A 13,928-nucleotide genomic window follows, 5' to 3' on the forward strand; every position below is an offset into this window, starting at 1 on the left:
TGAGCCATTTTGATGGCCTATTTTTTTGCAGCCTATTCAATATTCAAAATGTATTTTTTTCCAATAACGTGTCATTAAGAGTTGTTTATCGTTTTAAAGATTCATATTTCGAAAAACAATGTCCCTGTATTGCTAAATGTGCACCGTTCCACTAGCTGGACCGGTGCACATGATTGACGGACAATTGGACCAATAACAGTATTTCAGTAGTCGTTCAGTATTTCCAACGTTCAGTGACGTCGTAGAGTGTGCGACAACGTGACGGCAAGGCGGAAGTACCGGCTGTAAACTTCTTTATAAACCCATGCTGTAAACAATAGTGTGTTGTTCCTCCTGAATGCGACTCGTTTTGGAAAGGTACAGTTTGTACATATTTGTGAAATGACGGTGAAAGTGTGTTAGTCGTAGTTTACGCAGATTTTGAAGAGATTCATTAGTTATTACTGTATCTGAACAACCAGCCGTGTTAGCTAGCGAGCTAGGCTAACAGGTGACGTGCATGCAGCGTAGAGACAGCGTTCATATATTAGGAAGATCAACCTGTTCACACTAATCGCTTATCTTTAGGTTAATTAAACAAAGATGACTTACGTTTGTCTCGTGTCAGGTGTGGTCATGTCAAAGCAGGCGTTGGGGAAGACGTTGCTGAGGAATGTGATCCGACACACAGATGCTCACAATAAGGTGCGTTTGAGTTCACGTGTGTGGCCCACAAGTCGGAAACATATAGACGTTAGTTGATGAGGGACAGCCAGCTAAAACTAATGTAGCGTAATGCAACAGCCTGAAAAATAAGTCCCGTGTTTGCTTGGGTTGAAATTGTTTCGGAGACTTGTTGATTCGTTTTAATAAACAATTTGGGGGCAGTAGTTCAGTATGGCGTTGAATTGTGTTGCGTTGTACTGATGTTTATTGATTGATATGACGATCAAATTAGTTAATTTAGAAGTATCTAAGTTGACTGGCAACGGTATACTATAGACTTTTTGTAGACAGTCTGGACTGAGAATGCAGGAATACCTCCCCAAGTATAACCTTTACGATGAAAACAGTTCACAATCACTTTGAAGTTTAAATCTGATCAACACTTAAAATATGTTTTAGAGCTGAAACCATTATTCAAATGGTTCAAATAAAAAAAACAACTAAAAAAACATGCAGCACATCGTCATATTTCAGAGGCTGGAACTAGGTAATGTTTAGTATTAATGTGAAGATGGAAAAAAATATATATATATCTAGGCATATATAACCTCTGCAAGCATTTTAATACTGAATTTGGGGATCCAAAAACAGCATTCCCAATGTGAGTGTATGAAGGTTAGTATGTGTGGCTGGGCAGTCTGTGATGTACTTACTCTTGTTGACCCACTGCAGATCCAGGAGGAGACGGAGATGTGGAAAATGCGAGGCTGGGAGGTCCACAAACATTTGCCAGATACAAAGAATGTGAGGTGAGAACAGTAAATGTCCCGATTTAATTTGAGCCACCGTAACCCAAGTGACACCAAAGCTAATTTGGGAGTGTGTTTCATGATGTAACTCTCAGTTTAGAGAGATGTTTACTGTATGTTGCAATTTGATTGTGGTTGTTTTCCAGGGGGCAAATGCACTGTGATCGAGTGTCTGATCAGCCTAGAGACCTGAGTCGAAGCAGAGAGCGAGTCTCAGAACATGATGACAGAGAGGCCCGGTACTGGAGTCACAAACTGTATGAATTTAAGGCCAGTGATCCCGACAGGTACAGCATATAAAGAAGCCTTCATATAAGTATGTTTTAGTTTGGTGAAAATGTTACTACAGTGTAAATAACATGGTTGACAAATCTTCATATGATGTGTTGACGTCACAGGTGGGGACATAGTGGCTTCAAGGAGCTTTATCCCGAGGAGTTTGAAAGCGACAGGTAAGCAAACATGCAACACGGCATTAAATGAGTAAGAGATATGGCACTGTACTTCCATAACGTTGGGGCTCATGTGAGATGCAACATCAATTATTTTCATTGACTCATATCACCTTATGACAGTCGTTTAATGGAATTAAACTTAGATTTAATGGCTGCAGTGTAATGTTATCAACACACTGTTTTAGTCCTCACACAACCAACGCTGTGATCAAAATTATTTTGACATGAACCATCGCAGGTCGTTAACATGAAAATCGTTTTGTTGAAACCAAGCTGTGTGTTGAAACATGATCTCAGCCAAAGCTGAGATAACCCTGATGACATCGTGAAGGGTTCATTTTTTCATACTTGAGAAAGCTTCTCCCGACGAGATTATACAACAGTTTTCAATAGCCGAGTTGTGACACATGAACTATTCTTGATGTGTAAAATTGGTGGATTGCCCCCATAAAGACTCATGGCATACCTGCTATACCTGTCCTAATTTAGTTTCATTTATCTTTTTTTTGTGAAAAAAGCAGGACCACAAGAAAGGTCGGGCGCCACAAAATGAAAAAGTCCAAGTCTGACATGGAAGCAAGTTTATCAAAACGATCCAAAAAATCCTCTCGAAAGAAGAAAAAGAAAAAGAAGAAAGAGGAGGAGGAGAAGCGTAAGAAAGAGGAGTGCTCAAGCAGCGACAGCAGCAGCGATGACAGCAGTGCTACTAAAGACAAGCAGCAGAGGAAAAAGACCAAAAGTCGACATAAAAACAAGAAAACAGAAAGAAACGGAGGGAGAGACGACGACAGCAGCTCGGGCGACAGTGATGGCGAAGAAGAAAGGGAGAGAAGGACTCACAGGCGCAAAAAGCGAAAGCAGGACTCCCATAAAGACTCAAACTAAAAAAAAGAAGACAATAAGAGCTGGAAAGCAGCAGGTGAGAGCTTGGGTGATAGTTATGGAGACTGAAAGACATGGACAGACTCAGCTAACCACTGCTGATTCCTTCGTTCGTCACGTCACAGAGGGCTTTTCTCCGCAGGGCCTTTCCGTGTTGTTCTTTGTTAGACATCAACAAACCTGTGCTGTCAGCCTTCTCTGTGTAGTGATGCCTCATCCACCTCTGCAGCAGCGTGAAGCACACTGTACGGCGGTGCATGCAGCATGAAGAGACAGCACCTGCCTCATTAAGGATTCTGTCAGCTGCAGGATCATTGATTGATCATAGACTCTCTCCTCAGACTGTCTGCCTCATGTGGGGCACCGTCTGTCCTGAATTGACCACCGGTTTTTTATTGCACATTTTATTCAAGAAACCAGACAAATTGTGATACTCTCCTCACCAATTGTGGAAGAATGTGCATTTGCTTTTATTCATTTTTATTTGTGGAAATTTGCATGCAGGAAATTGTCATAGTTGAATCATCTATTTTGCTGTTTTTAATAAAATGTCGGAATATCATTTTTTTAAACGATATGTCTGGTGATTTTCTTTTCAATAATGACTTTATCTGGCTAACAAGTGTTTTCAGAGTAGCCAATGCTTCATTTGCTTTGGTACTGTACAAAGAATATTGGTGGGGATTCTTTTCTTCAGATCAAAGAAAACATTAATAAGCCCAGGGAGGGTCTCATTCTTTTCATAATCTTACATTTCATTAAGGTTTTTCATAAATGACTGAGTGCTATATAAACTGGTGCAATATACCATGTTGAGAATAAGATATAAGCAAAAATATAGAATATTTCCAGCTTTTTGATTTAACAGGTGTTGGGATTTATGTTTAAGTATGTTTCAGGGATCTGACGTTTTCATTTAGATTCCTAAACATGTCATATAAATGTCATAACACAGTTTCCACCCATCTGTCAAGATAACATTTGTTCAAAGCCAAACACAGAAATGCAATAAGATGGAAGTTTAACTGTAGATAAGTGAGTTAATAAGTCACACAATGCTTTGAAATAACATCCGGCATAAGTAAAATGAAATCTTTCGATTTAAGGTCTTGTGATTTATTTTGATCCGTCAGGCTGTTTGTAAAGAAATACACAGAGGGCGGCTTCCTCTGTCCAAAGGGTCAAAGACCGCAGTCCTGTACCAGTCTGTTTATGATGCAGGAGATGTTTACCGTAATAAAATGCTGTTCACAAACAAAATGGATTCATTTCGGGATTCTTCGCTCTATGTTGAAGAGCAGTACGGCCTTATTGCTTAGGTAAGGTGGTAGTGTGGGTGAATGTAATGCCTGAGAAAAATATTCAATAACTCAACACAAAAATGTAACGACACTCATAAACAAAACTATTCAAACCGTATTAACATCACGTCCATATGCCGCTGGTCAGTTTCCTACCACAGAATTTGTCAGATTAAATCTGTATTTAAAAAAAAAACTGTTAAGTAGTAGGCCTGTGCCTTCTGGGTATTTTTTAGATAATCTGATGCTGAAGGAAGTGTTGGTAAAAGTGTGTGTGAACTGGAGGAGCCTGAAGCACTTCACTGAGTCTGTCAATAGGCTAAGTGTTCTCTCTGAGCAGCAGTGTGGGGGCTGGGTTGAGCTTGGCTGCAACTGCCCAAATCTTGGAAATGGAAAAAAAAGCGAAATGAAATTCAGCTGGTCAAATCAGTGTTGACGGAGGTTTTTTAAAACACATTGTAAGGTTAATGAGCATTTGGCTCCTAAATTGAGCGTGTTTTATGTATTTACTTATTCATAAAATAATTACAGAGAAAACTCCTACCAATAAAAAGCATTGATGTTCTTGCTACGTTACAAACAATGATAAACATTTGTAGATGTAGATGTACAAAACCTTATGTTTCTAATGTCTGTTACTGCAGGTCTTCACAAATAATTTACTTGGCAGAAGTAAGGGTGTCTTTTCCACAATTAGTGGCAGTTTGAAAGAGGTTGGTAGAAGCTATCTTTGCAGTTCAAATTGCAAAAGAACAAACGTTTCAAACGCAGTTTGATTCGAAAAATCATCCACTGGGGAGATCTAGATGCCAAAATCAAGAAAACTGTCTTGACTGCAAATTTGAGGGTTTATTTAAGGAGTATAACATCAGTAGGCTATGAGCTGTAGGTGAGTGATTCCAACAATATGTCCCAGGGAAAAATACATTCAACATTTAACCGAAGGACAAAAAAACAAAAACATTTTGGAGAATATACAATCTTTGACAGTTCTCCTTGATGTGTCGTTTTAAGATGATCTGGAGGTTCCCATGAAACCATAAGACCCCGGGGCCGTAGATGCGCTCCCCTGGATGGGTTGGCACAACAATCTGTCATTCGTGGTTCCCTGAGGATGTATCCTGTCTCAGTGACTATCTGATGGATTGTCATGAACATTTCTACAGACATTCATGTCGCTCTCAGGATGAATTGTAATAACTTTGGGGGATCCTCTGACTTAAGTGCTAATTAGTAAATGTTAGCATGATAACATCCTAAACTATGATGGTTAACATGGTACACATTACCTGCTTAACATCCGTGCCCCCCCCCCCCCTGTCTGTGTCCTCAACAGCTATAGTGTGTCCTGTGGAGACTAGAGCTCTGTTTTAAAAGTATCCCTGTGTTCAGCTCTCAGTGGTATTGTGGCTTCTATCTGAATCCTTGTGCTTTAACTCCTGTGTTCCTGTTTGTACTTTCAGCTATACTACTGTTTACTGGCCACTCTCACACCTATAGGAGCTGTGTCAACTTACTGCTGATGCAAATCAAATCTTTCCTGCTGTTGCTGCTTCACACTAAAAGCATTCCTCTGGCGAACCCGCGGTATGCTTTTATCGGGATTCTGCACCTTTTTGTCAGCAGATCAGTTTAACATATTGCAGAGGAGAGCAGTACAAACAACTACAGTGAGCTAAAAATGGCTGCAGGCGACAGGCTCTTACTGTGACTAGCAGCAGCAAGGTCAGACATCTGTACCTTGCTGTGCAGTTCATGGCATGGTCCTCCACTGTGGAAAAGCCCGAATTGTGAGCATGTTAGCAGGTTCATGTTAGTATATAGCTCAAAGCAGCGCAGCGTCATAGAACCGTTAGTATGGCTGTAGACTTCTTCTTTAGAAATAAATGCAAATAAATACATTCGACATAATAAATAATGAAATATGTGTTGCTTCCCAAAAAAACCCCCATTCCTCGCTATTCAGTGCGACTTTTTATCAATGTCTAAAACTGAAATTCTCCTCAAATGATGGAGATGGTAGCAAGTTTAGAAAACCGCTGTTAACACAACATTGTTGAATTGATACAAATGCCTCTCCACAGAAACTGTGAGTAAAGTGTCCGGGTTTTTAGATACAGAAATGGTAAGTACATTATTTGAAATGTGAAGTTAAGAACGAGTGTATTTATGCAAAGGTTCAAGGCTGCCGGGAAACCAACAACAACAGGATCCAATTGGAATCGAAACATTGCAGATTGGAGTCAATGATAATGAACGATGAAGAAAAAAACGATAACATTTCAACACAGTTAGAATATGGTATATGGTATGAAGATATCCAGCATGGTAAGAACAGAGGACTTTATACGCTAAAACCGACAAACCTTGTTGAGATTGGACGTTTCAAACACTCATTACCATGCATTATATATAAAAAACTCTCACGGAGTCGAGGCTCAACTGCTGAGGAGACATTACACGCTTTGCTGTACCCCGAGTGTTTGTAGTTTAGCTGCCATGGCCAATTTTGAAGACTGAGTGAGGTCTCAGCCTCCTCCTGCCTAAGCAGGTTTTGTGTGGAACACTTCTCCTGTTGTGAGAAATGGTCAGCAGCACATTTCTACAATGGAAACCATCAATACTTATGGAGGAGACGGACAGGGGTTGAAACAATGTGAGCACCACAAATTGACAGCTGAGCATTTAAACCCGAAATTGAAGTCGTCTTCTAGCGCAAAAACAAGATTTCAGGCTAAAAATGTGAATGTTTTTTGACAGAAAATGTGTTAAGAACGAAGACAGAAAAGGATGGGATCACACCGTTCTTAGACTCCATCGTCTCCGTCACTGAGGATGCAAATAGGAGATTCGAGAGGATTGAAAACCTCCAGTGTGGCTTATCTCTCTGCTCCATATTTTATCTCTTTGCTTGTCCACGCAGCTCAGTTTCATCTCAGCATGTGCTCAGTAGCTGTAATCAGGGGGAGAGAGTGGCAGCAAACAAATATCCCTCATGCACTGTGATCCTATCTTTTCCCACTGTCAGGCCTTTTTCTGCAACACCATATTTCACCCCCTGTATTATATGCAATATAAACAATTATAAGTGGTTTACAACACATGATGATTTAGTTGTAAGCAGATATAAGTACACGTTAAAGTGTTTATGAGTCGGTTTGTCTACGACTCCTTTTACGATGCATTTGTAACTGGCTCATAAACAATGATTGATTCACAATAAAACACAGTTTTAACCAGACATAAATGTCCTCAAATATTCGTTAATATTTTTTCAATGGCTTATTTAGCTATTCATAAACATGCCTTATTCACTCTCCATGACAACTGGACAAACAGTGAAGGCCATGAGATGCAGTTGAAAGCTCAAAATGTCTTCTAGAGTTTTCATACAACATATTCATGAACTGTTTTAATCCTGCTGGTAAGTGATTGTTTTTGTCATTACCATACATTTTTTGTAACACACTGTGAGGATTTGTGCATGTGTGTTATCGCTTATCATTTAATGTGATTACAGCGGTGTAATATTAATCATCCATTGTCTGTTCATACACCAGTTACAGATGCTTCACAAAAGGAGTTCTAGATATTGACAAACGCATTAATAAAGATGTCCTTATCTCTGCTTGCACTACATCATAATAATGAAGCCATTAGTTTACTGTGTACATACAGTACTGCTTATATGTGATGAATAGGTGGGGTTGAAGTGAAGTGTTACCTCCTTTTCAAGATCTAAGCTTTGTCCAGAATAAGATAAAACTGAATGTACTAGCAGGATGCTACTCAGGCTTTCTGCTAATAACGATTATTATCTCGTCTTCCCTGCATACTGCAAGTTATTGGGAACTTTACAGAGCCTCGTCTCCCCCTAGTGGGATGCAAGTGATCTTACAGCCTTGTTAATACCAACTGGCTGCATTTGAATTCAGCATCACGTTGGGTTATCCCTCGTCGTCCCACACCCCACTCTGCTTCCGCGGTCGTTGTGCAGCTTTCACAGAGGCCTTATAAATAGTACTCTGCAATCAAATATTTATCATCTCGATCTGTGCGTCCCTCCCTGCAGCCGACACACACTGCTGCTCCTGAAGCAAAAGAACAAACTGATACAATTAACCCACACAAAAAATTTAATACCCTTCGTGAGGGGATAAATGGTCCAAACGTTGACATACTAAATAGGGAGCGTTGTCATGACACAGGTTTTTAATGTAAAAACTTGCAGCCAACACCCAAATGCTTTGTAAAAAGTCATGTGACATGGCTTACTTACTTACATAGTTAGTACACATACACCAATGTTTTAATATATTTATATATGTTGTTTGTCTTTTTATCTAGGCCAGCCAGATACAGTACTGATTAATATACAGCCACATCTGGAACAATACCGATTTAACATCATACAGTCCGACCGTCATAGAGGAATCAACGGTTGGTTTCCAGGTCCATCCTCTCTATGCTAACATTAGAAATCGGCATGTGTAAAATCCTGTTCTTCTTTTTAATTATTATTATAGTATAGACTGGTGGTGTTACTTGTCCTTGTATTTCGTGTCTTCTGTGCAAAAGTCTTTTTTTGTTTTGTTGAAAGAACCCAAAACATGATTGACATAACAGGATACCTGGCTGTTCACTTTACAGTTATGATGGAATTTTTTTATTTTTTTATTTATTTTCATTTATTTTTTTAACAATTAAACAGTCACATCCAAACGCCACACTCTCCTTGGCATGTCACAGAAAAAATGAGAAAATTAAAATCCAAAGAAATGCCTCCCATCATCAGGGTGGGAGGCAAGGATGGGACGGTTCATGACTACAGTGAGCAGCATCCTCCATTCGTACATTTTTCAGAGTAAGGCACTGCTGCATGAAGAAACGACATGGCCAACAATCCTCTCTGGGAGTATGATGAGGGAGGCAGGACAAAGACTGAGACTGTGATCTTCTCCAGAAACTCACAGAAAGTCTGCATGTGTAAGTACATGTGCTTGTGTTCATCATTGTGTGTGTTATATGGCATGTAGAGATACTTGTGTTTGATCATGTGTGTGTCTGTGTGTTGCAGAGCCGTTTGTTTGTTGTTTCCCCGGCTACATCCCTTTCCTCAGACGGTGCTCTCGAGCATCCACTCAGTGCTGCTGAACGTAACTCTCCTGTTGGCGAGCGGCGAGGACTCCATGTCGAGCTGGTTGGTGGACTTGTGCCACCTTGTCCTCGCTCTGCGTGGGTAACTATGACTCTGAAAAATGGAGTAATCCCCTCCGTCAAAAGAGAATCTGTGCCTAGTTCGTGCCAGCTCATTAGGGAGCAATCCCATGTTGGCCAGAGCACTTTTCTTGTCCTTGAGCCGGGGAGCCTCATTGGTGCCAGCGTTGGGGCCTATGAGACACAGGGACATGGTGGAGCCCGTCAGGCTACTGTCCGTCTGTGTGTCCTCAGATGGGGGGCCAGAGCGCTGTGCATCCAGGCTGGTTCTTCTATTCATCCTGTCTACAGTCATGGGCGGCAGCTCCACCTCCAAGATGGCAGTGGTGGCTGCTGGATTCTCTTTCTTGTCATTGTTCACCCTCAGCACCAGCGCCATGCACTCTTTGGGCGCGTGAGCTTCACGCTGGCCCTCATCAGACGGTTGCTTGGAGGTGGAGCGCTGAAGCCGCTGCTGGCTGCCATTGGTCTGCGAGTGTATGCTGGAGCTGACCTTGTTCTTGCTGTCTTCCGGGCCGCTGTAGGCCTTGTAGCGGATCATCAGGATGATAATGAACACCAGCACGGAAGCAACAATTATACCACCAATTATGATGATCATAGTGCCTCCCAGAAACTGGCTGTGCATGAAGCGGCACTGGCTGACCTCACTGGCCGTGTGGAACTGCACGCAGCCAACCACACGTGTGGCCGTTAACGATGTGATGCCGTCGTCGTAAACCGCCAGCACACAAAGGTCATACTCTCGTCCTGCGGCCAGATCATTGATTAAGAAGTTCTTGCTTGTAGATGGGATCATTCTGTAGAGAAGAGAAATATAGTGCGGTGGTGAAGATGTACTTAATCATCGGAATTACTACGCCCACATTTACTGATTTGCATAAGGTGTATTAAATCACACATAAGGTGTCAGCTCCACACAGCAAAAAGACATCAGGGCCATCACAGCTCCAGCATTGAATATCACTCATCCTGGTAGACCAAGATAAAATGCACAACACTTTGTTACAGTTGAGTTATTGGAGAATATGTTATGTCATAAAATAGTGAGAAGTTGCTCTATTGGGTTTGTGTATAAAATGCAAGGTGATAAACAAGGCAGAGGAGGCTTGTTGCCGAAAAAAATATAACAGCTGCAGGTTGCAGGACAAGTGACGCATGATGTGAAGGCAGTTATGATGTGTGAGTACCTAAGGTCACATTTTGTCAGCAACGGCAAGATTACGCGTCTCTAAATACGGTGGAGAAAAGCATTGTCTTCAGGTCAATATTGGTGTGAATATAATTAGAAGCGTGTTCCTTTTCCCTAAAGGGGGAGTTTGATGGTTATCATTTGTAGGTAATAATGTACCTCCTAAAGACAAAGCAACACTCAGCTCCATGCCTAAACTGGATGAGAAAATTATACAGGAGAGGGACTCATTATATCTGATAAAACCTAAAAAAAAGAAGAAAAGAAAGTCGATGGCTATTATTAACTCGCTCTATGAATACATAAATCCTAAAGTACTCTCCAGGTATACCAGGTTCAGCTCATGTGCATTACATATTGCATAATAAACACATCAGACTTATGTTCATATTCAAGACTATTTTAAGAAGGTTTGCAAATGCTTACACTCGCTATTTAAAAAGAGTGTAACTCAGGTTTATCGATTTTGCCATTGTTCTCTATGTGCACGTTATATATTACACATTGCAACGTAACTTGATTATATTTGTTGCAGTGACTCAAGTACTGTGCTTCAGTACAATTTGTTATGTATTTTGCAGACCAAGTACTTATACTTTGAATACTTGAAATACATTTTAGAATTTTGAATGCAGGACTTTTACTTGTGATTCATAATTTTTTTAGTGTGTTATTGCAACTTAATCTATATTTAGTAAATGATCGAAATACTTCTTCCACCGCTGCAGTCGAGCCTATCATTACACAACCACATCTAACCACACTCTGTGTTTAAACCAATTAATGCAGACACTTGCTAATGATACAAACAGTTACATGCAGTGAAATAGTTGGACATCATGTCGTTGTTTATTGTCATACACAGCATTTTAACGATGCTGACAGGGTCCTTTAGTCCTTAGACTGCTGGACTCCACACTCTCTTCAGCTGATTGCAACAAGCTACTCAAACATCAGAGACTGAAAATAGTTTCCTGGATCTGTAAATATCTTAAGTAACTGTACATTTTATGCATATTATTATTTCAATGCATTTGCATGCATTCTAATTTATGGGAAAATGTTCCTTCTCAGTTTGTGCCCCAGACTACACTATAGGGGTTTTACTTATTTCTGGACATGCTGATTAATCAGTTTGCATCTTTGGGATCTGTCAATCTGCCATAATGAACCGTTGTGTCATTTAGCAGATGGTAACTCCAGATGTCTCACCTTTCCTCATGTCCCTGCTCTACCACCCTCCCCTCTCTCCATCCATCCACCCCCTCCACCATGGCTTACCTGTACACCAAAGTATCATCGGCCGTGCTGTTGTACTGAATCTGGTACATCCTGATGCCGGGGATGTGGCGCTCAGAAGGCCAACGGATCACAGCGGAGGAGGAGGTCAGCTCGGTGACCATCACCCTCCTGTCCAGCTTGTCGTAGCCCTTGGTGTCGTTGCCAGATTTGGAGGAGGTGGTGATGTCTGAGAGGCCGGGGTCCTCCCGCATGTGGCCTGTGTTGTTAACAAACAAGGGTAAGGGGATCATGTTGATCTCAACAGCAGCTGTGGCGATGCCTGCGGCATTGGACGCCACACAATTAAATGCGCCGCTGTCCTTCAGCGTGGTGATGAGAATATCAAGGGTCCCATTATCAAACAGAATGGTGCGGGAGTTATTATGCACCAGCTTGCCATCTGGTGACCGCCAGTGAATATCTGGATCTGGATCACCCACTGCTTTGCATTTAAGAGTCACACCCTGCCCTTCCATCACGTAAGGCTTAGTAGAAAGATGCTTGGTGATCAGCGGAGGCTCACAGATAAACTCCTCCTCTTGGATGGACCAGAAATACTTATCCATGAGGTGGTCTGGCGAGGCACAGGTCTCCAGATCATCCTCTCTTGTCAGCCTGCGCAGCCACAGCAGCTCACAGTTACAGTGAAGAGGGTTTCCACCGAAGCTCACTGCCAGTGTGGAGGAGCTGAAATCCTTGATGTCAGACAGGACCTCTGCTTGCTGGAATAGGCTGTCTGGCGGCAGTTTCTGCAGCCTGTTAGAGGTCATGTCCAGGCGGACCAGTTTGGTGAGCAACGTGAAAGTCCCCGCTTCAATGTGGTCAATCAGGTTGTGGTCCAGTGTGAGCGTGTTAATGTTAGTCATTCTGGCTATGGCTTCCCAGGGGAGGCCGCGCAGGTTGTTACTGGAAATATCCAAGTCCTCTATAGTGGAAACAAACTCATCAAAGGCGGTGGGGGCCACCTGGTGGATCTGATTGTTTCCGAGGATGAGGTGCCGCAGGTTGATCAGGCCTTTAAAGTGGTCAGTTTTTATCATACTGAGGCGGTTTCCATCCATGTGGAGAGCCCGCAGGGATCGCAGGCCCACAAAGGACAGCGGCGTGATCTGGCTGATGGTGTTTCGGGACAAGGTGAGATGGACCAAACTAGTCATGTTGAAAAAGTCTTTCCTGCGGATGATGGTGATGAAGTTGTCTGTGAGTCGCAGCTCTACGGTCTTGCGGTCGATGCCGGGTGGTACAAACAACAGACCCGTCTTAGGACAGAGCAAAGTCAGAGTGGGGGAGAGGTGCTGACAGATGCAGCGGCCGGGGCAGCTGTATCCCTTCACCAGGACTGCACTCAGCAGCACGCAAAGAACCAGACGGTCCATCGTTGATCAGTTTCCAGGTCCTTTGTGTGAGACAGACAAAGAAAAATAGGACAGAGATTGAGTCACAAAATAGAGATATTTGAATTAATGAATAGCATCATAGCCTTCATGAGAGCCTGCTGCAAAAAAAAAATCAAGAGTGTGACCAAGATTGCAGACACTGCCAGCAAGGTATCAATCACAAAATGGAATGGAGCTTTTCTGAAATAATGGCACCTGGGATGGGATGATGAAAGGCTGCACCAACGCTGTCAGAAGCACATGTCTCTGTAGCCTTTTCATGGAAATAACTGAATGTTTTTTGTGCCACCAGGCTGCATCACTAGGCTGTCTCACCAACAGCCATCAATTTCCCTGTATTGGGTAGCTATATGCTGTGTGCATTTCCATCATAAAACAAGGCTTGTTTGTCTTTTTCTGCTCACAATTCCACATCAGGAGGGAGAACTAGGGGTAGAAAAGGGCGCTTGTCAGCAGCGCTCAAGGATTTTCATGACCTTTTCATGGTCTCTCTGCTCTCCCTGTGCTTCTGAAATGTACTGCAAAATTGGACAGAAACCTGCCATGTAAATCACGACAGCAAAAAGTAAAGGTGAAGACGGCGGAAATACAGCTTGTTTTCGAGTCCGTCTGATGGAGGCCTTGAAGACGTTTTGATTGTCTGATTCCCTTTTAGAGGTATCGATTTCAGTCTTGGAGAGAACACGCCGTGACGGGAGTAAAGAGTGATCCTTGGCTGTAATAACCATAACAGACCCCCAGCGGAACAC

At 42.1% G+C, this 13,928-nt stretch overlaps 2 protein-coding genes across 4 annotated transcripts; one reads left to right on the forward strand and one right to left on the reverse strand.

Annotated features, from left to right (window-relative positions):
- Positions 1-257: 257 nt before the first annotated feature.
- On the forward strand, positions 258-3,926 carry nkapd1 (NKAP domain containing 1). Of its 3 annotated transcripts, none has more exons than XM_079272599.1 (6): positions 258-357; positions 608-684; positions 1,378-1,454; positions 1,601-1,741; positions 1,853-1,906; positions 2,428-3,926. In XM_079272599.1, exons 2-6 carry the CDS (start codon positions 616-618, stop codon positions 2,792-2,794), a joined length of 708 nt encoding a protein of 235 aa, XP_079128725.1. In that variant the 5' UTR covers positions 258-357; positions 608-615; the 3' UTR covers positions 2,795-3,926. The 3 variants fall into 3 exon arrangements, with proteins under 3 accessions (XP_079128725.1, XP_079128726.1, XP_079128727.1); XM_079272600.1 differs by having other exon boundaries at positions 2,431-3,926; XM_079272601.1 differs by lacking the exon at positions 608-684 and having other exon boundaries at positions 269-357.
- A 5,282-nt stretch (positions 3,927-9,208) lies between these two features.
- lrfn1 (leucine rich repeat and fibronectin type III domain containing 1) lies at positions 9,209-13,158 on the reverse strand (the record flags this gene model as incomplete). The annotated part of the gene is made up of 2 exons (XM_079271307.1): positions 9,209-10,109; positions 11,783-13,158. 2 exons carry the CDS (start codon positions 13,156-13,158, stop codon positions 9,209-9,211), a joined length of 2,277 nt encoding a protein of 758 aa, XP_079127433.1.
- Between the last annotated feature and the right edge of the window lie 770 nt (positions 13,159-13,928).

Source organism: Melanostigma gelatinosum (genome assembly GCF_949748355.1).
Source record: "Melanostigma gelatinosum genome assembly, chromosome: 7".
Lineage (NCBI taxonomy): Eukaryota > Metazoa > Chordata > Actinopteri > Perciformes > Zoarcidae > Melanostigma > Melanostigma gelatinosum.

Excerpts from the sequence above, each read along its gene's own strand:
- nkapd1 (XM_079272599.1), top strand. The coding sequence starts at position 616 with ATGTCAAAGCAGGCGTTGGGGAAGACGTTGCTGAGGAATGTGATCCGA. Across the intron at positions 685-1,377 it reads ACACAGATGCTCACAATAAG|ATCCAGGAGGAGACGGAGAT; the intron begins GTGCGTTTGAGT and ends GACCCACTGCAG. Across the intron at positions 1,742-1,852 it reads AAGGCCAGTGATCCCGACAG|GTGGGGACATAGTGGCTTCA; the intron begins GTACAGCATATA and ends TTGACGTCACAG.